Source organism: Coturnix japonica, chromosome Z (assembly GCF_001577835.2).
Source record: "Coturnix japonica isolate 7356 chromosome Z, Coturnix japonica 2.1, whole genome shotgun sequence".
Taxonomy (NCBI): Eukaryota; Metazoa; Chordata; class Aves; order Galliformes; family Phasianidae; genus Coturnix; species Coturnix japonica.
In genome coordinates, this window is record NC_029547.1 from 1,844,634 (window position 1) to 1,868,240 (window position 23,607).

At 42.6% G+C, this 23,607-nt stretch overlaps 2 protein-coding genes across 7 annotated transcripts in view; both read right to left on the reverse strand.

Moving 5' to 3' along the window:
* The window catches only part of CZH18orf25 (chromosome Z C18orf25 homolog), a 41,328-nt gene extending 31,703 nt beyond the window's left edge, over positions 1 to 9,625 (reverse strand). For 3 of the 6 annotated variants that reach the window (XR_001551866.2, XM_015848190.2, XM_015848194.2), the window contains exon 1: positions 9,512 to 9,625. The gene's annotated coding sequence lies outside the window, so the exon portion shown is untranslated. Of the gene's footprint in view, positions 1 to 5,869; positions 6,071 to 8,124; positions 8,241 to 9,511 lie in introns of all 6 variants that reach the window. The other 3 variants (XM_015848191.2, XM_015848192.2, XM_015848193.2) reach the window with 3 other exon arrangements.
* A 4,841-nt stretch (positions 9,626 to 14,466) lies between these two features.
* Positions 14,467 to 23,482, reverse strand: HAUS1 (HAUS augmin like complex subunit 1). Its single transcript, XM_015848202.2, has 9 exons — positions 23,346 to 23,482; positions 22,939 to 23,113; positions 21,597 to 21,732; positions 20,376 to 20,510; positions 19,840 to 19,963; positions 18,858 to 18,923; positions 17,454 to 17,525; positions 15,588 to 15,635; positions 14,467 to 14,618 (listed from the first exon to the last, which is right to left on the reverse strand). Exons 1-9 carry the CDS (start codon positions 23,406 to 23,408, stop codon positions 14,544 to 14,546), a joined length of 894 nt encoding a protein of 297 aa, XP_015703688.1. The 5' UTR covers positions 23,409 to 23,482; the 3' UTR covers positions 14,467 to 14,543.
* Between the last annotated feature and the right edge of the window lie 125 nt (positions 23,483 to 23,607).

The following is a 23,607-nucleotide window of genomic DNA, read 5'->3' on the forward strand; positions in this document are numbered from 1 at the left end:
CACAGGAGTTACCGAAGAATAGAATACCGAGGTCCATCCAGAGGACATATCTCTTACAGCTTCAATGTCACAGATACAAGTGTCCTCACTGAAATCTGAATGTTTTTCTATTTATATGGAACTGAAGAATACAGTGACTCAGATTCACATAAACAATTATTTCCATCACCTGTGGATTATCTCATGTTTACCAAAAACAATTGAGCATGGATGGAATAAGAGGTAAAAGAGCCATGGACAAACGCGTACTACTTAGTCCTATACAATCTTATAAAATAGCAAAAACTGAAGCAAGCACTTGATGGACTCTGTGTCTAAGGGAAAGGGAGAGAGGAAGGACAGATGAAGCACAAGACCTGGATACTGAGGAGTTGGCCATAACACTCAGGTCCACCTCATAATACATGAAGGGAAACTTCTGGCAAACACCAGATTCTCTGGCAGAGAACCACATGATTCTGAAGATGTGGAGTTCTACTGACCCACTGCTTCTCAGTATTTGCTTACAACCTTTTGAGGTATACCCACGTGTTTAACGCGCCTTCTTTTGCAGACCAACTTGCTTCCTTGCCATTAAAACTAATCAAATAATTAGACTGCTATAAAAAAAAAACAACAAAAAACCTAATTTGCATCATGACAAAGGAGGAAGTACCGGTGCTTTCCGGTCTTCCCAAGTGCTGTCTTTTGTATTCCTTCTCCTCCCGTGGGATACCGTACATTCTTACAGGATGTCTTTGATTTTAAGTGTCACACATACCTCTGCACTCAACTAAAGTGCAAGCAGCACTCGATCTGACTGTAGCCGGCTGACTCAGCTCTGTGCGGATGCGTGCATGATGCTCTAGAGCAGATTTCTCATAACACTAAGCCACCCCCACATGGATACTGTGTAATTTATATAGTGTTCCTTTGAAAATGCTGCCCTGAAGCTGACTCACCAGCACACAATTCTACCTAAGGCACATTTCTGGGAGTGGAGTTGGCTCTTTATCAGATGATTCACAAATCAGGCCTGGTAGCAATCCTAAAGAATAAGACCCTTCGCAATAGACATGCTAAGAGAATTGAGGTGTGAAACAAAAGAAGAAAGGATTAAGCTAATGCTCTGTTTCAACTGGTTTTGCATAAACAAAACAAGGTTAAAAATAGGCTGCTCCTACTGAGAGCTCAGCAGGCTGGATATACAAATTATACAAGACAGAAGAGAAACTACAAGTATATGTATTAAAGCTAAGGTTTCTGAAGCATCCTTAGCAACCCTGAAAAGCAACGTTTTTTTTCATCATTAAAAAGAAAAAAAGTTTTTACATTTAAATACAGGTCTACACATTGTAATTTTAATGCTCACGATCTGCCTCTTCCAAACAAAATGCAGAGTTAGTTTACTAGCTGACACACAGGCTTCCAGAAACACACACCAGCTGCACTGGAATCCCACAGAATCACAGTCCTTGTGAAAATAAATTAATTAGCACGCAGCCAAAGGCACACAGGTTGCGTTTAATCTTCTAAAATATCACTTCTGTCTCAGAGTGAAACTGTTTTTCTCAAGCACGCAGTGCTTTTAAGTCCTCAGTACTCTCTACTGCATTAGTCACCAGAGGCACATTTTCACAAACCTGCTCCTAAAAATTTAGCAGATTAATTTGTGAATTATTGTGACCCTTTCAACAAAACTAGTTGAAGAAATAAATGCTGGGGTGGCTGGCTGTGCTTCATTTCTTGCACAGGACAAACCTATACTATGGATAGCCATACAGATGCACCATCTCCTCCTAAGATTTGTAGTTTAACAAAACCCCATTTTACCTACCTACTTCTGTTACTCAAGATAAATGCATGCTGTGCTTCCTCCACTGATTCATGCCGTTTTACATAAACAGACTAAAATAGTCTGTTAAACAGATCAACCAGAAACGTTGGTCTATTGTTCTACTGTGGTCAATACAGTAATGCTCCCAGAAATATCACATATTAAGTTGCTTAGGAACAACGGTAACACTTAAATTAATCCTGATCTTCAGAGTGGAGATTTGCTTTCTATTCTGGACATTTTACTGTAATATTCTGAAAGTGACCATGCACTTCGTTATCTGCTAATAGCTTCAAACAGATCGGGACAACAACACCAGTACTAGTCATCTCACTGGTGTCTGCAGCAAAATCAAAGCAGATCCAGCCCAGACAGGCACAAACGAACACTCTGTTCCTTACTGCTCCTACTGCTTGGAAAACTGGAAGCAGCAATGAGTGCTGTGGGGTCACAGGTTGCAGTTCCATGAGTCCTTCAATCCCTCTGGCTGTCTGCTGCCACTGTGATGAGGCAGAACTGCCCACTGCTGGTCCTTCTGTAATCCTGCTCCCTAGAAGGAAGCTCTGCACTTTACAGCACACTGAGGCCTGAGAAGTGCAGCTCAGGAGAGTAATGTGAGCAGCTGAGCACAACAGACAGCAGTGACAGGCCTAGAATGAGGAGAGCACTATACCAGTCACTAGGCCTTGCAACTCATAACCTGTCAGTTCTTGACATCAAGAGCAGAGATACTCTTAATAGAGAACCGCTGTTTTGCTATTATTTGCAACTTTTCCTCTCCTGGAACAGGACTGCCTGCCTACCTTATGCTAGACCTGCACCTCTCCACCACCTCATACTGCTTCTCTAGCTGATGTTGGTGTTCCCTTTGTCTGTTGCATCTCATAATAAAGTTATCCAGACAAAAAATAAAGTCACCAAACTAGAAACTGCATGGGTTTATGACAGCCATTTGTTTTTAACAAAGCTGAGTTAGCAAAGAGATATTAAGCAAGCTTACAGTTCATCTGCAAGTACTTCACAGGCAGCCCGTTTTACAAGCTGGCACAGAAGAAATAAACAAATCAGCTTTGGGGTATTTTATAGCTTCAAAAACCGTCATTCAGTAGCAGTTTTGCTTTAGGCAAAAACACAGTATCTTCCTGTCATATCTAGCAGCAACATAAACATTTTATGGTCTGGCCAACTGAAGAAGAGAAATAAGGCGACAGACCAAAGTTCTACACACAGTCTAGAAAGCCAAAACCAGAACCTCAGATCATTTTGACAATCACAAGCTACTAATGCTCATTAGTTACTTAACTATTCACCTAGTTGTACAAGATCTTAACACTGAACATGAAATTGTAACAGAAATACTAGTGAAAAAAATAGCCTTAAATACCCTAATGGTAAATGCATGTTGCCTTCAAATTATGAACTTTCAGCATCAGTAACCATCAGCTGCTGCTGGGCTGTTCCTGACACCAAAGCTTTCATCATTTTTTTGACCAATAAGAAGGCATAACATTTGATGCTGTTGTCTAGCAGATGTCTAATGCAGTCTTTACATGCCTAGTGTGCTCCACTGACAGCAGTGCTCATGACACTGGTCTGTCATACCCTTAGTAATCAGTAAGCAGCAGATGCAGCTCCAGTGCAAACAACCTGCTGGCTTCTCACTTGAGAAAGCTCACCTGTGCTACTGGACCATACTCAAGACCACATGCAGAATGACAGCCAACCTTTTAGTCTGTGTCTTTACCAAACCCCAACATACCACACCTATCTGAGGCTTCCTAAGAAGCTGTTCCAATAAAACAGTAGAAAAGGAATCCTCACAGGACATAGCAACCACAGGTGTCTGTGGACACAGGCAGAGTTAGTGTCAGACTGTGGCACGACCTGCTATGAAAGGAGAAAAAAAATCATGGTAAGGAGAAAGGACAGTGCAGGCAAGGGTTAATTCAGAACAAGCTTTTGACAAACAGCAGATGAAGAAGTTGGTGCAAGGTACACAAAGGTTCATTCTAGAAAATGATCAAAAGTTAGTCTGGGTATTTCTAAAACACAACTAACTGTGTCAAAAGCCAGTTCCTAGTGCATTATAAATGATGTCTTTAACACTGTTGTCACTATCAGATACTTCTTACATTTAGTCCTAGTCAGCATACCTCAAGAAATTTGACCCTTGGTTAGAAGGAGTGACAGAAAGACCAGGGAACATACAGAAGGCTTTGCATATATTTGACTTCAAGAGTTAAACCTAAGAGAACACCCAGTTACCTATTAAAACAAGAGTAAAAAAAAATGAACAGCCCTAGGTGGTAGTTACTGTTGGTACTGTGCAGGTATTAACAGAAAAATCCCACGTACCCTTAATTAAAAGCCCTGTGCACCCTAAAATGATTTGTTGCATTACTGTTCTTTTACAAACAGCTGGCAGAGCCTTCTTAGAAGAGAATCATTACCAGTAGAAGATATGTAAATGATATATATGTACAAATTTCCTAGCAAAAGGAGAGGTAGAAGGAATAAAGGCCATTAAGTCTGGAGTATTATGTCCAACAAAGTCTTATTGCTGGAGCTTTACGAATTCCACAAGAACAGTGAAATTCACTACAGATCTTAAAAAGCAGAAAAAGCACTATCTTGTGACACAAAGAATCAAGTGTCTGTTATCAAACTACCTATTAAACTGTGTGAGATCTATAGCTGCAGGAACTGAAAACCATGGCATGATACTCTTTAGAGCTCTTAGGTTTGCAGTGTTCAACAAGTTCAAGATTTTCTCCTGTGACAGCAGGCTGAAATAAGCAGTACATAAACCATGGCCTGGGATCCAAATGTTGTAAATTACTTTTGAGATCACTTATTAATACCAGTAACTGGAATCATGCAAAGTAAAACTTCACTTCAGTGGCTTTTCAAAAGTAATGCTTATGTCTGTTTTAGCTCCTCACAGTCCCTACACAGCGTTAATCAAAAGACATTACAAGCTCTGTGAAAACCACAGCACAAACTGTATTTATCAGCCATTGAGCTTATGAGTACAGACCCATTCTTTCCCACAATGATAACTGTATTTTCAAAAGACATCTTGTTGAACAAAATGAGGCCTCAGGCTATCAGCATTTCTTTGTGCTTATGTCCTTAACAGAATTTTTCCTAAAAAACAAAAACTATACTCTTAGCTTACATTGTATTGCAATCAGAGTATGTGGAGTTAACCGACAACATCCTGACCTTCTCATCACTTCTTCCCCAAAACTCTGCTTGTGCCAGCAGACTTAGATCCCCCTCCACAGCAAGAGCTGGCATACCCAGAGAAGAAGTGGGAAAGTAAACTGAGGGCTCAGTAGATTGCCAGCTGATTAGAAAGACACAGAACTAGAGCACAGTACACACTATCCTAACCTTATCTGGCTGTCACGTTAAGATCCTTCTTTTCACTTCATTGAGTTAGACAGTACTATTTGGATGGAGTATACAGTGCCAGCCAGTACCATGAAAATGTAAGGCACTCAATGAAAAATGAATTACTGATATGGTGGAAGCTACATCATTTCACAGACAACTGATATGACAAAGACTGGCATTTAGTTATGCTGAGCTTTGCTTCCTCCAAAATAGTCTTGAAAGACTAATGACCAAGCACAAGGAAACAAGATGTTACCCAGAAGAAAAGCAGCAAGAACACAGTCCAGCCACAGTCAGTCTCCGCCTGCTTACAAAAGCTGAAAAGCATTCTGCAAGACAAAGTCACACTGTGAAGTCAGGTAAAATCCAAGTGCATAGAAGCAAAACTACAGGCTTGAGTCTTAAATACTTGCAGTTAATTGAAGTGACCACCTGCTCTTATGACCTAAAAGCTCTCAGATTGAGTACTAACAGCTTTTAGCTGTGTTTTTGGAGATGACTATCACAAGTAGGAAGCCTGTTCAGTATTTTTTCTAATTAATTTTTTCCCTGAATATTCAAGTGACAGATTAACTGGTAAAACTGATAAAAAACTAAATACCTTCTTAAAAGTGGTTACTATGTTGGACCACAGCAAATCTAAAGCTGACTCACCACACGACCACTTGCACGTTACTTGACCTCTCTGTGCTTTCAGTAATGCATCTGCAATGGTGTAACAGCAACACCTCAGTGCTGAGCTGCATCTCATTTCAGTCCTGAATGAGTAATCAGCACGTGCCTGAGCTGCAGAAACAAAGTCACATCCATGGAGAAATTGCTATACTGCACCGACTCTACTCATGTTGGTCAGATCTGTGAGGAGGGAACACAAACAAGCGTGAACAAGCAATCAACCACAAATTTAATTTCTAACTCATAACAATAACTGAGTGCCACTGCATCAGTCGCTCCAGTCTAGTTCAGAGATGGACTTATGATAAAGCAGCTGCAGAGGCTAATACTTATGCTATGCCTACATTTTTATTTATACCCTTCAGGTTTCCTTTATGCTCAGAATTGCCCATTTGTAGAAGTTATACAGAAGCAAATGCAGCAATTTTTGTTGCAGTATATTCCAGTGTCATAGCAGCTCAGCTGTGTTAAGGGCATGAGCATTCATTACCTGCTGAGCTTCAATTTGTGCAGTGAAAAACTGAGACAGACACAGTCTCCTTACTGTCCTGCATACAAGGAAGAAAACAACACAGCAGAATGTACAGCACAAGAGCTCTTTTCCAGCACTAAGCCAGTCCCTTCCTCACACTGCTGTTTCACTTTTGGTTCCCCACTGCTACCCAAGCGTGTTCAGGTCAGCAAAAACTTATCAAGTTTCAGAACTTCTTTCCAGGAGTGTCTGTCCTGAGGTGCTGGTTATGTGCTTGCAACTACGCTGCTTAAACCTTTCACTCCAATCTGGTAAACACGTTATTAAGTCTTCTGCTGAGTTTCTGTCAATGCTTACAGTTTCCTAAGTCATTCACTGAAATGCACATAAACTGACCACTGATCCAGTTCTGTTTTAAAGTACCATCAACATATAAACAGAGATGTTAAATAAAGTGTCACTTGAAACAATCTATTCATTTGAAAAGCTCTCAGACTTGAATATTTTTAGTGGTAACAGTCTGGCCAGACTGTAATCAGAAGTCCTTATTTCAGCTGGGATGGAGTATTTTTTCGCCCTTCACAGTGTCTGATATGATGATATGTTTTGACTCTGGGAGAAAACCAAAGCCGATAACACATGGATGTTTTAGCTAGAATGAGCAGCATGGGCTGCTGGTTCTCAGGGACTGTTTGGACATCAGTCTGCAGGTGGTGAGCAACTGCTTTCTGTATCACCTATTGTGCCAACATATTTATTGCTGCTATTTCTTTCTTTTCTGTCTTTGTAAATAAAACTCATAGGCTGAGCTTTTTCGTGTGTGTGGTTTTTTCCACCCCCCCCAATAAAAAAAAAAAACCCCCCCCAATTCTCTCCCTCTTTGCAGTGGGAAAGAGGGTGAGATGAGCACAAGGCTGTGCAGTGCTCAGCTGCTTGCCAGGTTAAACCACAACAGCAGGCAGCTCCAAATGCTCATGCAGTCAGGAGCCACTTACTTCAGCAGAGTGTACAGAAGCTCTCACCTCACTAACAGATGTTTAAGTGAAAAGTGCTAAAAGTCCCTTTTATCAGTTAGAGCAAAGCTTGGTTTGCACGTGTGGTTACCAATGCATGTATGCCAATCTCAACTGCCTTGCAGTCATCTTCAGATTCCTTCCCCTTTTCCCAATACCCAGTTTAATGCCTCCATTCATTTCCCAACTTGTTTGTGCCCTTCAGGTTTCACCAAGCAGGTAGCCTTTGTGCACTTATCAAATGCAAACACAGAGGGCCAGGCTGTACTGAGACATGTATCATGTTCCTGAATGTGCAAGACCACAGTCTTTTCCTCTTCCTGATTTCTCAGGGATTTCTCATCGTAACTTTTTGTGATGCCTATATGCTAGCCAACCAGCAATTAGTTTCAAAAGCAAACAGAAATAGTCAACACATTGTAATTAAAAATATAAGTGCTTAAAAGTGAGTCAGAAGTGTTATCCTCATAGTTGAGCACAAATACTATCTGTTCACGCACTACATTCCCTCAGCCCTACAGTCCCCCTTCTAGTCAACCAAACAAAACACGACTTCCTACTGGTACCACAGAAAGCAGCACTGATGAGTAGCCACATAACCACCCTCACCAGAGCTTCTTTTACCAACACACCAAGCTCCTCTAGATCACTGGGCATGTGAAATATTCAGAGGACTGCTGAAGAACCATTGCTCATAGGTGGATGAGCTCACAGCACTTCATCTCGCTGCTTTTGTACTGTGTGTTTACCTGTGATCTGAGCTCCACATAAACTCACTGTTCTCCTTGCAGGCTGCTACAAACTTGTTCACTCCACAGAGGCAGTGTTTCCCTGCAGAGGCTGCACGGCTGGGACTGCCTGACTTCTATCACAGAAAGAGCAATTGCAGATATTAATTGAGGCAGGATGAACAGAGCACCATACCCTGTTTTAAGCGCATTGCAATGGGTCAAGCATGAAATTATGGACAGATTTAAGCAACACAAAGCACTTCAGAACAAACATTTAGATTTAAAAGTTTTCCTGCTGTTTTAGGGCAAGAAATAACTCTGTTTGCACTTTAAAGCCTTTCCTAGAAGACTAGAAATACACTAGCACATGCCAAGGAGTGGAACTACTAACTGGTTGTATGTTTAACAAATACCTGAAAAGACTTACAACCTATTTGGAGGGGTGGTTGTTCAAAAGGAAAACTTATTTTTTAAGAGATCATTACTTAAAAGATGATTAAGGATTCAGAGATATACTGCTCATTCATTTCTTTAAAAGCCAGAATTACAGCCAGTAAAAGCAAGAAACCAGGACTTACACGTACGTGCAGCACCTCCACATGCAAGCTGTTAGAACCCCTGCAAATGCAGTGAGGTACTTTATATGTATGTAAGTATACTAAGTAAGGTATGGGAGTAGTTACAAACAGGACATCGTTTAACTCGGTTGCTGCAGTTACGGCTACACAACACTACTGACAGACACCAACACAAGCAGCTCAGAGCCAAAATTAACAAACCAAGACATGATCAAAGCTTGATCCTATTGAACCACGGTGAGGGGGCTCTCACAACCACCTACACTCTCCTAACTAAAAGAAGGACCATCCACACCATCCAACAAGCAGCCATTCAATATCTGCCTGATAATCCCAGCGCAAGGTAAGTTACTGAGCAGATATAGCCTAGATATGACCAATCTGTGCCGTTCTGCTTATTCAAACAGGCGCAGGTAGCATAGCCGAGCTTCTCCTTGCTCAGAGCCACATCCGCAGCCCGTTAAACGCTACAACAACGGAGTGAACAAGAACACGGGCGAGGTGAGCAACGAGACACACTTGAACTTTTCCGCACGTAACCTCCCGCAGCACTCACAGCAACCAAAGCCGCACAAAACAACCCTGAGAGCAAACACCAGCTCAGCCCCGCGTATCAAAGTAACCCCCCCACAACCCACAGCCGGGCCGGGAGGCCCAGCTCTCCACAGCTCTGTGCCGGGAGGCTGAGCAGAGCAAAGCCTGTGCCACCTCAGGGTGAGGGGAACCAGACCGGGACCCACCGCCGGGTAACGGTAACGGCTCCTCCGTGGCCATAAGGCCCGGCCTCGGAGCATCGGGCGAGCCCGGGCCCAGTCGGTTGGACTCACCTGGATAACGAAGGTCCCTCCTGGCCTCCCCGCCGGGGGGAAGCAGCTGGAGCATGGACGGCCGGAAGGAGCCGGGTCTGCACCGCGCCCCCGACGACAGACAAAATGCCAGCGGAGGCCGCTAAGCGACGTCACTTCCACCGCCGGAGCAGACGAGAGACGAGCAGAGCGGCCGTGCCCCACAGCGCCACCCTGCGGCGGGATGACCGTCCGTCTGTCCGTCCATCTGTCCGTCTGTCTGTCTGTCTGTCCATCCGTCCATCGGGATGGAGCCCAAAGCCCGGCCGCCCCCGCTGTTGCTGGCACAGCAGTGTGGTTGGAGCAGGTGATTTCTGAGCTCCCTTCTCCGTTAATTCCACCCCCCACACACACCCCCCTCCCGAACACATCCTGAAAACTGTGTTTTTGTATATCTAAGGAGAATCAGTAGCACCCAGGGTTGGGTTGGGTGGGTTCTGGGTGCTGATGGAGATGTGGGTGTCCCTGTGCACTGCACAGAGGGCCTTTAAGGGTCCCTTCCATCTCAGGCTGCTCTGTGATCAAGCTATGAGTTCTGCTTAGCCTCCCAGGCACATCCAGCGTTACTGGTGCAGGTAGCAGAGAGCATGAGCTCCAGGCTCTGCAACACAGAGATACCTCCAATCTCTGAACCCATGCCCAGCCACCAACATAAAAACAACCTCCAGAACCCAACAGTGTTCTGGCAAAGTCCAGAACCTCCCTCTAAAGGGAAGGATGCGCTTCAGAGGCACGACTCTATAACACCCACATGTTGTTGCACACGTGTCAGGACACCAAAGCAAGGAACAAGCAGTGCAGATTTGGATGGCGTACAAAAGAGGCATAACAAGGCAGGCGAGGGTGGTGAGCATCTGCCTGGTGTTTGCAAGGGGAGTGATAGATGGAAAAGAGCTCTAAGTGCTGCAGCTGAAGGAATCAGCAGCCTGGAGGCATTACAAAAGGGAAGAAGAAGAAAAAAAAAGAGATAGAGATTCAGGATGTAGTAGGTGCAATGTAATTAGTAAACTAAGCAGAGACACATTAGTGATCTGTAAATATTTGAATGAAGGGAGAAGACTGGTGACACAGTAAGGATTCTAATGGGGGTAAAATTAAGACAGGGCATGTTTAAGCTGAGAAACTGAGTGGAAAGCTTTTGAATAGAGAACCGTAGGCTGGAAAATTGTCTCCCTAAGGAAAGTGGTGAAAGCTTTATTGCCTGAGACTTTAGATGCCAGATTTAGGAGAAACACCAGGGGGAAGATTCTGAATTTACAGTGAAAATGGGCTGAAAGATTAGGAGAGGAAGAAGAAAACTGTGTTAGTGATGTCTCCAGGAATGTAAGGAGTACAGACTGGCTCTGCCTTATCACTCTCAGACTGTTGAGACTTCTGAGTCTCTATGAAACACCTCTAGAAGTGATCGCAGGGGAAGCACAGGAGGTTCTTTAGCTACAGAAGAGCCTGGAGGCGCAGGCTGAGCTTCCAGGGGACAGTGACATTGCCTTTGCAGCACTTGTGCTTCCCCAAAGACAATAGGAGGAAATTAGCTCAGTGCTTGCTTGAGACATGACAGTGTCTAGAAAACAGTGGGAGTGACCCTGAGCAGTGCTCCCACGTCAAAGTAAAAGCTGGCTGCAAGGCAGCTGTTGCAAGTAAATGTTTCCAGGTTTTTTTCCCCCCTTATTGGGTTGTGCAGCATCCGCAAGCAAGTCTGGATGACATCCCTTCCTTCTGTTTTTTCAGTGCACCACTCAGCTTGGTACCATCGGTAAATTGCTGAGGATACACTCAGTCCTATCATCTATGTCACTGATAAAGATGTTGAAGAGCACCAGAACCCTGCAGGATACCACTTCTCACTGCCTCCACCCAGACACAGAGACACTGACCACAACAGTCTGGCTGCAAATGTCCAACTAGTTCCTTATCCACCAAACAGTACACCCTTCAATCCCATATCTCTTCAATTTAGAGATAAGGATGTGATGTGAAACCTTGTCACAGGCCTCACACAAGTCCAGGTGGGCAACATCAGCTGCCCTTCCTTTGTCCACCAGTGCACGCTGAACTGGGACCATGGGAAACGCATCCAGTGTACCAGCAAAGCAGTGGCAATGCCCCACAGATCCCCAAGGAGCTCCCAGAGAAGGAAGAAAGAGAAACATTTCTTTTGCTGCTGGATTTGCCAGGCAATATTGGCTAATTAAGCAACAGTGCCTTGCAGCTTAATTAGAATTAAGGGCACAATCAGCATGGGGTTAGAGGAAGCATTTGTGAGGTTAGTTCATGGTTTTGGAATCAGTTTTGTTGTGGGCTTTTTGTTGTCATTTTTGTTGGTTTTATTTCTACTGGAGATTACGTGGTTGAGTAAGGACAGTGTAATGCTGAATTACTTAAAGGCAGATGGAGGCAGTGCTGTGTCCTACCACGTCGGTGGTGCTCAGCTCAGAGAGAAGGAACTGCAGGTTTGACTTTAAACACACACTTACTGGTAAGGCCTCAGCTTACTCACTTGGGATTTATTTTGATTTTTATTTATTATTATACATATATATATATATATATATCTCCTCCTTTTTTTCAAGGGGAGTGTTTCTGAATTGGAGGAAGAGGAATCCTCCCAGCCTGGCTCAGAATTGAAAACAGAAATGTTTTTAAAGCCACTTGAAGTTACTGACCACAACTGCCTACTCAGAGACAAAGCTGAAGGATTTCCTGCAGTGTGTGAGGCTGTGCAGACCAGGATTACCATTGTTTCAGAGCTGCCCTGTTGTTTAAGAACTCGAAGAGCTCAGAAGTAAAAGATCTTTTCCAGTCCTACTTGGTACTGCATATGATTTAACAAACAAACAAACAAACAAACAAAACCCTGCTTCCTAAAGCAATTTTCACTTTGCATATTAGCATGATAAGAACAGTGTATCACTTTGGGATTTCTTACCCACTTACAGAAGTGCATGCTTGAAGCTGGCCACTGTTTTCGTGCTCAGCACATAGTTTTAAATCCTTTTTCTATAGGTGGAATTTGGATCCTCTTATTTCCAAGGGGAAGCAATTGAACACGCTGTGATGAAGCGTGCACATCCTGTGTGGTTGAGCACTGAAACAGAGAGCAATGAACTGATCTGTCCTGCCTGTGCGGCATCTCACAGCATGAGTGGTGGCTGTGGGAACATCATGAGAAGCTTTGAGCAAGCACAGGCATGTGCAGGTGTTAATACACAGCATCTCCAAAAATAAGGCTCAGAGCAGAGCAGCTGATGTAATCTGAAATCAGGTTGAAGAAGCAAAAGCGTCCGCAGGCCATTGTGTCATTCCCAGTTGGGTAATTATTTCATAATATACAACAGAAGAGAGGTCCAGCTGGCAGCCTCCCTCCCAGCTGTGTGCAGCTCCTCAGCACCCGCTGTGACCTCCGTGGAAACACTCAGCATCTGTCAGGGCAGAGGGCAAAGCCCAGAATCAAACATTTACTCAGCCAAGTGCTCAGACTGGTGTGCTCCTGTCTGGGCAGGACCTTTGTGTTGTGTTCCAGAGCTGACATCCAATCCCCACTTTGGAAATGCTGCACTGCCTTGAGATACCAACAGCGAGGAGGGATGTCTGGTTGTGCTGCAAGGCATCCTGCCCATGCAAATGTGTAACTGAAGGGCTGAGTAGCCTTACTGACAGCCCATTTGCTGCATAAATCTCATTTATTTGACTTTCCCTGCTCCCATCTAAAGCCAAACTGCAGGACCTGACAACCAGCCCTATTCATACTGCATGTGCTGCAGATGGTTCAACTGTGGCACACAGCTTGCATGCTGTTGGTGGGTATTTTTTCAGCTTACACTCCCAGCCCTAGGAAGAAATAGACAGCCATCTTTGGACACCTCTGCAGTCCAAGACTGGCCCTGCTGATGTCTCTTGGGCTCTTTGCTGATGGACAAATGAGTTACAGACAGGACCCACCACCTGCATTGTACTTGCAGAGGTGTGGACCTCCACAGCCTGATTTCAAAACTGGTGAGGTATTGCATGGCCAAGTAGTGCTGAGGGAGTGCCACTGCCACAGGAAGTCTACCCAAGCCTTGAGTCATCATAATACAATACAAAGACCTCAGACAGTGTTAGCTGAGTAAGTCCTGAGGCTTTCACAGACAAACAGGGCTGGCAGCATCCTCAAGCAGTCATCTGTCTTCCTATCTCAAAGCATAATCAACTCTCCTTAGCATTATAAATGCTTAGGCAAAGCATTTCTGATCTTCTCTTAAAAGCCTCAAGTGATTAAGGTTCCTTAATTGTCAGGTCACAACCTCCAGTGCCTTACAATGGCTTTCTTGTTAAACAGTTCTCTAACATCTGCCCTTATGTGTTCTGATGCCTCACAAAGACTACATACTTTTTTCCCCATCCCCAAAACCTTATTGGTTACTGTAGTTAGTTAATTTTCCTTCTGAGGAAAACAGAAGCCCCATATTCTCAGGCAGCTGATGCTGTGACAGTTCAACCCGGCTCTTTACTTGTGTGAGCAGTGGAATTCAGTGTGTGAAACCAGTAGTGTAACCCCTATGAAGGAAATAAGTTAACTCCTATGAAGGAAACAGTTAACATACTCCACCTGAAAAGCAAAGCCCCAAATAAGGAGGGATCCTAAAGCTCTAAGTCAAAAATTTCCCGCTCACATCTGACCTAAATCTGCCCTCCTTAGTTTAAAGCCATTTCTCTGTCCCACTGCTGTCACTCTGGTATCAGCTGGGATGAAGTATTCGCACCACATGGGGGGGGAGGGAAATAAATAAATAAAAATAAGAAGTTTGAGAAGAAAAAAAGAATTTTATTGGAAAAAAAATAGGTGACATTTACAAATGCGCTGCTACATGAACCACTGAAGAGAAGAGCATGTTTGCTGAAAGGTCACAGGCGTGCCATCCAACCATGATAAGAGTAAGGCAAAAGGCTGCAGAATATACCAAGCCCAAAATGTTTTATTAGTGCAAATAAATAGACAAGAAGGAAATCTGCTATTCAGGCCACTTCAGATGAACTAGAGTCTTTCCAGTTCCAGGAAATCATCAGTCATCTCTTCAATACGCATTGAGACCTTTTCCTCCAGGGCATTCTGGCAGGAGAGAAAACCAACAGCGCTTAGTGACTGCAAAGCAGTTTTTATATATATTTCTTACATCCACAGCAATCAAATCTTAAGATATTATTAGCACCGATTAACCCAAGCATCGGACTAGTCACCTGTGGAGAAATTTGGATATTTGGTGCAAATGAAGCACTAAATATGCTCAGTGGCCTTTACACTGTGCCCTAATAGGATATCAGGCATCTTCAAGTTGAACTACAGAATGCATGCACCCAACAACAGCCTGGCATGCTGGTAAGGTGAGCTTGCACTACAAAAACAGAGGAAGTATCTGAGCAGTCTGAGCAGTCCCATCTGAAAATGTACAGGGTATTTAAAAATGTGATTAGAGATCACCTTTGAATGTCTTACCATTTGTGCTGTGTCTAAGAGCAAGTAAATACTAACACAAGGAAACAAAGATGGCTTTTATGCTCAAATATGGACCAGCTCACTCTGGAAAGCTTCATACAGACCTTCCAAACATTGCTAGATTAAAAATTTCCCCAACAATGCCTGCAGATTACACATGCATTTATGAAATGAGCATTATGTTCTATAGGGAGAAGTCCCTGTTGCAGTCTACGAGGCAGCTGTTCAATAAAACATGGGCCTTACTACACTTTTGAGAATTCAGGAGCAGTACAAGTTTTGGAACTAAGAAGCTGCAACACAGTTGAGTGAATAAACATTCTGACAGATGAAACAGACAAAAAGCCAGAGAGATATATATCCAATCTCCATCATGTCCAACTGCCTCAGCACCGTTAGGTATCATTCCTCCAACAGTTCCTCCTAACAATATGCGCTGCTTCTGCCTTACCAGAGTAAAATTTCCCTCTAGAGATCATTAAGACTACAAACCGAGGTTGATAAATCCACAAGCAATTAATGCATATAGACTGTCTTAGTATGACAGCACCCATTTAAATATTTGTGAAAGATAAAATCTCTTACCAGTTCTCGTTTTGCTTCTTCAATCTTCACTCGTGCAAGGGGAAGACTCTAATGAGAGAAAATGGCATGAAAATCAATATTTCAACTTGAATTACAGAGTTCCTGCATCATTGCAAGACTCTAATTATACGCCACAGGGGAATTCAAGGATAATGAAATCAGTTTTGTGTATGCTTTTCACATACGAAAGGTACTGACATTAAAAGGCTATTACAAGCTTTGTTTGAACAATCAGATATTTTTCAAAAGTCTGGTATGGCCTAATATCTTAAAAATTATCCACTTTTCCATATTAGCCAATCAACAAATTAGTTTTTAAACACATCCAGGAATGAATTTTCATGAGCACAATGTGCTTTTAGCACAAACCATCCTTCATTCTGTCTGCACCAGAATCAGGGCATGAAGGCTCTCCCTGTCTCCTCCAACAGGGAGATGGGGGAAGGAGGAATTGGGAAACCTAATGCAATTTGAACATCCTGTTTTGCTTGAGATGAGGCAGCTGCTTCTTTGACTAAGATGAATTTAAAGGAGAAGCAGTCATACCCTCCTGCCTTCATTCTTTTCCTCATATTAAGATGTGTTGAGGGGCAAGATCTCTATGGAAGGATAGAAGAGGTAAAGAGAGAAGGGTGGTCCAGCAGACAGGTACCTTAGTTCACAACAGAAATGATGCAGTTCATCACAATTTTTTGTGCAACTTTCATTAAGGTCCTTTGTTTCTCTGTACCCCTGTGCTCCATTTAGAAACACTGGAACAAGCCTTTTTCACCTGTCAGAGTCTAGCCATTAACACACGCTCTGGGGTTGTCAGACAAGGAGGTAACAGGAGCAGCATTAGGTAATTCAAAACTGTGACTATTTTGCTTACTGTTCTATTTACTAAACCCAAAACCCATTCCACTATTTGCTCCGCTTTTTACCAAGCCTTGCTGGAATGTCAGAGCCAGTCCTTAATAAAAGTAAAGGCAATTTTCCCAAGGAGATAAAAAATATTTGAGTTTAGCTGTCCAATGCATTTCAGATAGCATGGTACAGATATCACACAAAGCCAAGGCCTTTCTGCACCCCCCGAGACTAAGGCTCTGTTTGCCCATGATTTCTTTAAGCCACTGTGAAGTTGTTTAGAGAATTGCTCTCAACTGAAAGTCTGTAACACGGGTTCTTCTTATCTGAAGTGGATAAAATCCTTTTTACAAAAGGTGCTTTCCAGAGCAGCCTGATTGTAACTCCTGGCATGGTGACCAGCAGCAGAAAAAGCCAGAATTTAAAGTGATGAACAGAAGGACAAGGTCTCTCAAAACAGCAATTCAATCATTTAAAAGAGACTGTAGGTTTTTTTGTTGTGGTTTTTTTTTTTTTTGGTGTTTTTTGTTTTCCAAAAGGGCTGAATACCCAGGACTCTCAGAGAGAAACCAAAGATGATGATGGAGCAGAGCACAGTGTTCATACAAGATGCACTACATGTTTAGGGGACAAAGTCTAATTTGCATTCAGGTGTTTCTTCCTAAATTTATACCCTAATATGTTATATAAACCTACAAAATTCTGTTAAACTTGATAATTATATTTTCTAATTTCCAGCTAATTTACCTTGATGCTGAATTCAACCAGCCAATCTGCTGAGGTCATATTCCTACACATTTTGTTAGAACAAAGTTTATCTGGCAAGCATACAATTATTTTTTGGCTTTGCTTAATCAATAAATAGCCTTCTGTTGAAATAAAGTCTTTAGTTAACACTGTTGACAAATACTTAGCAAGCCTTCTAGCCACTCAAATATATTAAGAGCTCCCTTCATATTGTGAAGTCTGTTAAAATTAATTTGATTGCAAATATAAAAGAACCATGGAAAAAATAATTACAGTAGGCAGATTAAAATAGCACTCAAGTTTCTTCTTCACTTGCACAGTTTCTTCCTGCACTTCAGCCAGTTTCTGTGAATAGAGCAAAGTAGATTATATACTATAGTCTTCCTTGCATTTCATTGATTTACACCACTCCTACATTTGCAATTACCTACAGCAATTTGGAATGCAGAGATGTTGGTTACAGCTCTTGTGATCTTTCTCAAAACATACAGAAAACTAAAGACCAACCATTCACTCAGCGATGAGTCACTTAAACTCAGTGCAAGTTTTACACTGAGGTATTTTCTTTTGCTTTCTGTAAGCACACAGTATTGTTTCTAACAGCAAAACCACCTGATCTCACCTCCCTGAAAGGAGAGGAGGTTTCAAAGGAAGCCCCACCAGGCAAATGACTTTCAGAGTTAACATGACTGCAGGTCACATAGAAAACAGAGCCAAGAAAGTAGATGCATTCTCCTGCTTATGACTTATTTGTGAAAACACAGTTTTGCACATGCCCCAGTAAAAGGAAACCCCCTACACTTGTACTGCTTTGGTCATCCTGTTAACTAAAGGAGGTAGTTTCTCCTGGAGGCTGAAAGTTTATCACATTACAAAGCACTTAACTCTTTTCAAATATTCAATATGAAGTAAAAATAATTTAAAAAAGCATTTAGAATAGGAAGTCATTCATGCTGCCTATTTGAACTGAGTTCTTGGCAAAACTCGTAGTAACACCAGCAAGTCAAATATGCCCTTTTACTCAAGTTGTAGAAGATGACAGAGGTCAAATAAAGTCTAGAAAGTTCCCTATGCCACTTTGTACGTAGAATTCCAACTCAAATGACTTTTGGTTAGTACTATTCTCAAACGCTGAGCAATGTCAACATTGCCACCTACTGCTGCATTTGAGAATGACGCTCTTAAAAAAAATAAAAATCAGGGAACCTACTTTCATTGCTCAGGTTAATAGGCAGAAAAAGCTAGAAAAAGAAACGAGGAAGCATTCAAGTTCCCATTACAGTAATAGCAAATAATGTTAAAGAGTGTTGAGCACAAAACACAAACATGTTACAGGTGTACAAATACATCAGCACAAAGCAGGAGAATAGCTTGCAACTCCAGAAGCATTTTTTCTTTTAACAGGTTGGGCTTATGATTTAGCCCAAAAAGCTGTGTCTAAAGTCACACGAAAAAGGCACACAGTGGTTCAGGATCTAGGATTCAGTCAACCTCCTCATCTTGTTCAGAAGCATTAGAGGGAAGGTTTACTTTGCACAAACTAGAAGCAATCACCCAGATCACTTTATCTAGTAACTGCAACGCATAGGCAGCTATGCAATGAAATATATTCCACAGAATATCCACTCTGTCTAGAAAGAACATGGATCATTGTAGAAACCTCCATCCTGTACCTACCTGAGACAGCTTCATTAATGGCTCATGCATCAATGATTCTTGCAACCCGATGGCAATAAGCTTCTCCTACAAACAGAAAAAGAGCTCATACAAAACTGATCACAAAATGTAACAGAGAGGAGAAAGATTTTGCCATTTTGAGTGAAACAGACAGACAAGAACACAATTTAGTGAGATTACAAATATGTGCCATTTGAATCATAGCTCTAGATGTTACATGAAGTCAGTTGCTACTAAAATTTATACCATGAATAACTAATCTTTACAGAAAATTAGTGGGAGAAAAGCACATGGCAAGGTTAGTAAGAGGATTCTCAGTAAAATGTCTCAACACTAATGCAGTGTTTTCTATCTGGTATTTGTCAAGATATTGGAAAGCATCCAGGTGAGGTATTGGAACAGGTTTCCCAGTTAGGTGGTGGAGTCACTGTCCCTGGAGGTGCTCAGGAGAAGAGGAGATGCTGCACTGAGTGACACAGTCTAGAGAGGTCATAGGCACTGGCTGATGGTTAGACTAGATGATCTCAGTGGTCTTTCCAACCTTAATGATTTGATGATAAATAAAGCATTCATGTATCCATTGTCATACAGGAAAGGTACAACTTCTGCCTTCAACATTTAATCATTTATTAATCTCAAAAAAAGTCTCAATTTCAACGCAGTTTACCTCAGTGAAGCATATGCATAACTTGTCTGTATACCCTTACACTATGGTACATCACAATAGGCATAAAGTAGTCTGAGCTATTAACGTTTTCAGTTACAGAAGGAAAAGTATCCTCGCGTTTACCATAGGATGTTCTGGAGAAGGGGCATGAAAATAGCAGGAACAAATGAAGTCTGGTAATTTGTCCTACTAGACCAGAAACCCTAAGTCCAGGAGATTAAGAGGCTCCAGGAATGCCCTTAACTACAGTTTTGGACCCAACCACGACTGTTGCAACCTGTGACAGCATTATGTTAGATAATTCTTTCTACCTACCTCAGCAGACTTAATCCTAATACTGATATCTTCAGACTTGTGTTTCAGGAACTGCAGGTTCTGAAGTCGGAAATGGGCTTTGGCTTCTTCTACCTCAAGATCTTTCTCTGCTTTTTTAAGATCCCTTGAATAGAAAAGAAGCAAACACTCACATACCAGTACACACATACCACTTGGTCACCTATGCTCAAGCCGAACTTCTTAACACAACCAACTCCAAAAGGAGAAAATGAAGAAAACGTTCACACCTCGCTGTGAGATTCCCCAGAGGAAATGTCCAGGGAAATATCCATCCACCTTCAGACTCAAAATGGCCACACTCATACTTAATGCTCTCTAGAGGCTCCTCCTAACTCTTGCAGTTTTGTGATTTGCCTTCAACCTCAGCAGAAAGCAACGGGTGGAAGATGACAGCCTGCATCTGAAAATTGCTTGTAAACTCTTTCTAGTTTAAAACAGATATAACTGTATCCCAAAACATCACAAAGATCCACAGTATCGCTCACATATTTTCCCTTTTTTCATCCATTACTTACATCCGTAGCTGATTTTCCAGCGCCAGTGTAGCAGTCAGTTTGTTCCTAACTTCAAGCAAGTTCAGTTCCAATTCTTTGTTTTTTGTTTCTGCTGCAAGCAGTTCTAAACTCCTGTCACTGATGGCAGAGAATAAGCTGTCGAAAAGAGTGGGAAGGAACAACTCAGAATTAGTATTGTTATTTCCCCTCCCCTTACCACAAAGCACTTGTTTTTCCTCGGGTTATGATATATCTGGTAACCTGCAAGTATTTAAGAAGGAAAAAAAAAAAGTTATATCTCTGAAGATATTTGCTTTCTATAAGTAACAAAATTTTATTTGGAAGGGAAAACAGTCCAGCAACCTAAGCACTGGGAAAGGCTAAACAAGACCTGGCATTCTGGAAAATGAAACAACCAGGCCTAAAATAATTGCATGCTCCACTCACAGCTTGCCAGGCTGCCTATGAGAGAAACTCTATTTAGTCCTTGTGCCCTTCTGGTACACAACCAGAAGTATCTCAGTCACTTACTCTTCCCAACAGTTCATAATTGCTTACTCCTCTAGCTCAGGTAAGAGCAGTAAGAGCAAAGCTCCAAAACATGATTAAACACACACACACACACACACAAAAATAAACAAAAAAACACTGGATTTTAAGGCAGATTTTGCCTTCTCCTTACAGACAATGCTCAGTGCACCTCTGTTGTTAAAGTCAGACAGAGAAGCCCTGAAAGAACAGACTAACAGCTGACATTTTTCTGTATCTGAGCCAAGGAAATCTCCATACATGAACTGAGGCCAGATAACAAAAGAAAAAGTTGAGCTGAAACTGAGTCATTTTCACAGTCCTTGCTTGCCTAAACAGTATGAAAGCTGCTCTAGCTTGCACAGTCTAGCATGACAGTTCTAGTAGCAACATTCTACAGCAACTGACCACAAAATTACAGGCTAAGAAGAGATTTAACTGAAGCACTTTTGGGGCTACAGATGCATTCCCTAATGGAAAGGACATTAGAGCTGTCAGAGCTTTGTGCTCAGTTTCTGTGCCCTCTAAAGCTGCCCACGTGGTGCAAAAGATGGGCAAGAAGGATTCCCAGTGTGGAAACTCACTTTCAAATGGCTGAATTGGAAAAAAAAACAAAAACAACAAAAACAAACAACAACAACAACAAAACAAAAAAACAAACAAACAGGGAAACAGCACAAATCATCAATTCTGCTGCACAGCGGGATAAATTACCTGGCAAGAGAAGTGTCCTTTGTGTCAAGTATCATTGCAGTGTCTACCAGAGTTTTAAGGTGAGCACTGCCTTCTTCGGACAGCACGGATGGTGAAAGATCGAAGGTTTCTGTGAGAATGCTCTGCAGATATTCAGCTTAAAAACAAACAGAACCAAAAAAAGATTTATTTTTAATACTGCTGTTCCTTCAGGTTCTTAGTGAGTCTATCCAAAGCTACAACCCAGTTCTAGCCTAGAAATACTGTTTATGTCTCCAACATTAGGGAAAGAGCCATCACGCTTGGCATATCAAAACCCTATTAGCAAAGACATTTCCTTGTATCATGGCAGCCCCATTTGCAGAAGAGCTTGCATCCATGCCTGTCTGTCAGTATTCACATTCTCTAACAGCCTAAATCAACTGTCTAGTGTCCATCGTTATTAATTTGATGGCAAGTCACTAGAAGAGCTGAAGAAAAAAACGTCAAGTAGGGTATTACAAAACCAGCCTTTTCACAGAAAAGTGCAATTCCTTCCTGAACAAAGCCAATGAACAGACCAACCTTTAGCATCTGTTAAAAACATATTATGGTTCCTTGTGTGTTTTTGAACCGAGTGAGTGGCACATGATTAGACTCCAAGCAGCATAAGCAAAACTTAACCACTTCACAGCCGCTTCAAACTTCTCAAGTGCTTTCCTGGACAGGGGATTAATATCAGCTCCGACTCTTAAATCAGTTGTAAGGCTGCTCCTCTATCTATCCTGCCAATATCTGAACGCTGTGCCTTTTTTAATATTGTTGATCTTCACAGAATCACAGAATGACCCGGGTTGGAAGGGACCTCAAGGATCATGTAGTTCCAACCCCCCTGCCTAGCAGGGCCACCAAACATACACCTTTACTAGATCAGGTTGCCCAGGGCCCCGTCCAACCTGGTCTTGAACACCTCCAAGGACGGGGCATCAACAACCTCACTGGGCAGCCTGTTCCAGGACCTAACCACCCTTCTAGTAAAGAACTTTCCCCTAACATCCAACCTAAATCTTCCCTCCTTCAACTTAAAACCATTTCCCCTAGTCCTGCTATTATCAGCCCTTTCGAAGAGTTTACTCCCTTCCTGGGAGTAAGTTCCCTTCAGGTACTGAAAGGCTGCAATGAGGTCACCCTGCAACCTTCTCTTCTCTTCTCCAGGCTGAACAAACCCAACTCCCTCAGCCTGTCCTCATAGAGTTTACTCCCCTCCTGGGTGTAAGTTCCCTTCAGGTACTGAAAGGCTGTTCTTGTTCACCTTTTAACAAAGTCTACGAGACCACTATGAAAAATCCTCCAAAGAAGCTAAAAACTGGAGTCTTCAACTCACCTTCTGCATCATATTTTGCTGCCCTTTCCTTCATGTCCTCTATCAGAACAGAAGCATCTCTCTCTCTTTCCTCACTGTACTCAGCAAGCGTGTACAAGAGATCAAAGGTCTCACTGTTCTTTTCAAACGGCGGCAGGGACTGACTTCCAAATATCTCTTTTAGCCACGACATAACCTGCCGGAGGAAATAAAATAAAGGACGAGCCGAGTGAAAAGACAGAAAGCAGCAGATAGACGTCAGTAAAGCAATGAGCTGTGTGTGAGAAACCACCCCAACGACATCAGACAAAGCACAAGTGTAAATAAACAGGGGAGGCAGCATCCTTCATCTCTGCTTCGGGTGCTCGGTGTAGCTGATAACACCGTTTCTTTTTCTTATCGCATCTCCCCCCCATCCCCACCCTTACCCGATGAACCTTCTCCACTGAAGACACAACGAAAGGCTCCGGCCTTGAGCCTCCCGCCGCCATCCCGGCCTTCCCCGCGCTCAAGGCCTACTGGGAGCTGTAGTCCTCACTTATCACGTTATATTTCCGTATGGAACCACCCCTCTATCCGCCCCCCATCCCCCTTTCAGACGCCCCTCCCCTCACAAGGAGGCTGGTTGTGCCAGCTCTGCTCTTCGTACCGAGCACTCCGTCCATTGGCGGGGCGCTGAGGGAAGATCCC

Coding starts and splice junctions, on each gene's coding strand:
- HAUS1 (XM_015848202.2), bottom strand. CDS start 23,408: ATGGCGGCGGGAGGCTCAAGGCCGGAGCCTTTCGTTGTGTCTTCAGTG. Junction 19,964..20,375: donor CTGGAAAATCAGCTACGGAT/GTAAGTAATGGA, acceptor TTTCTATTCAAG/GGATCTTAAAAAAGCAGAGA. Junction 18,924..19,839: donor TTAGGATTAAGTCTGCTGAG/GTAGGTAGAAAG, acceptor TTCTGTTTGTAG/GAGAAGCTTATTGCCATCGG.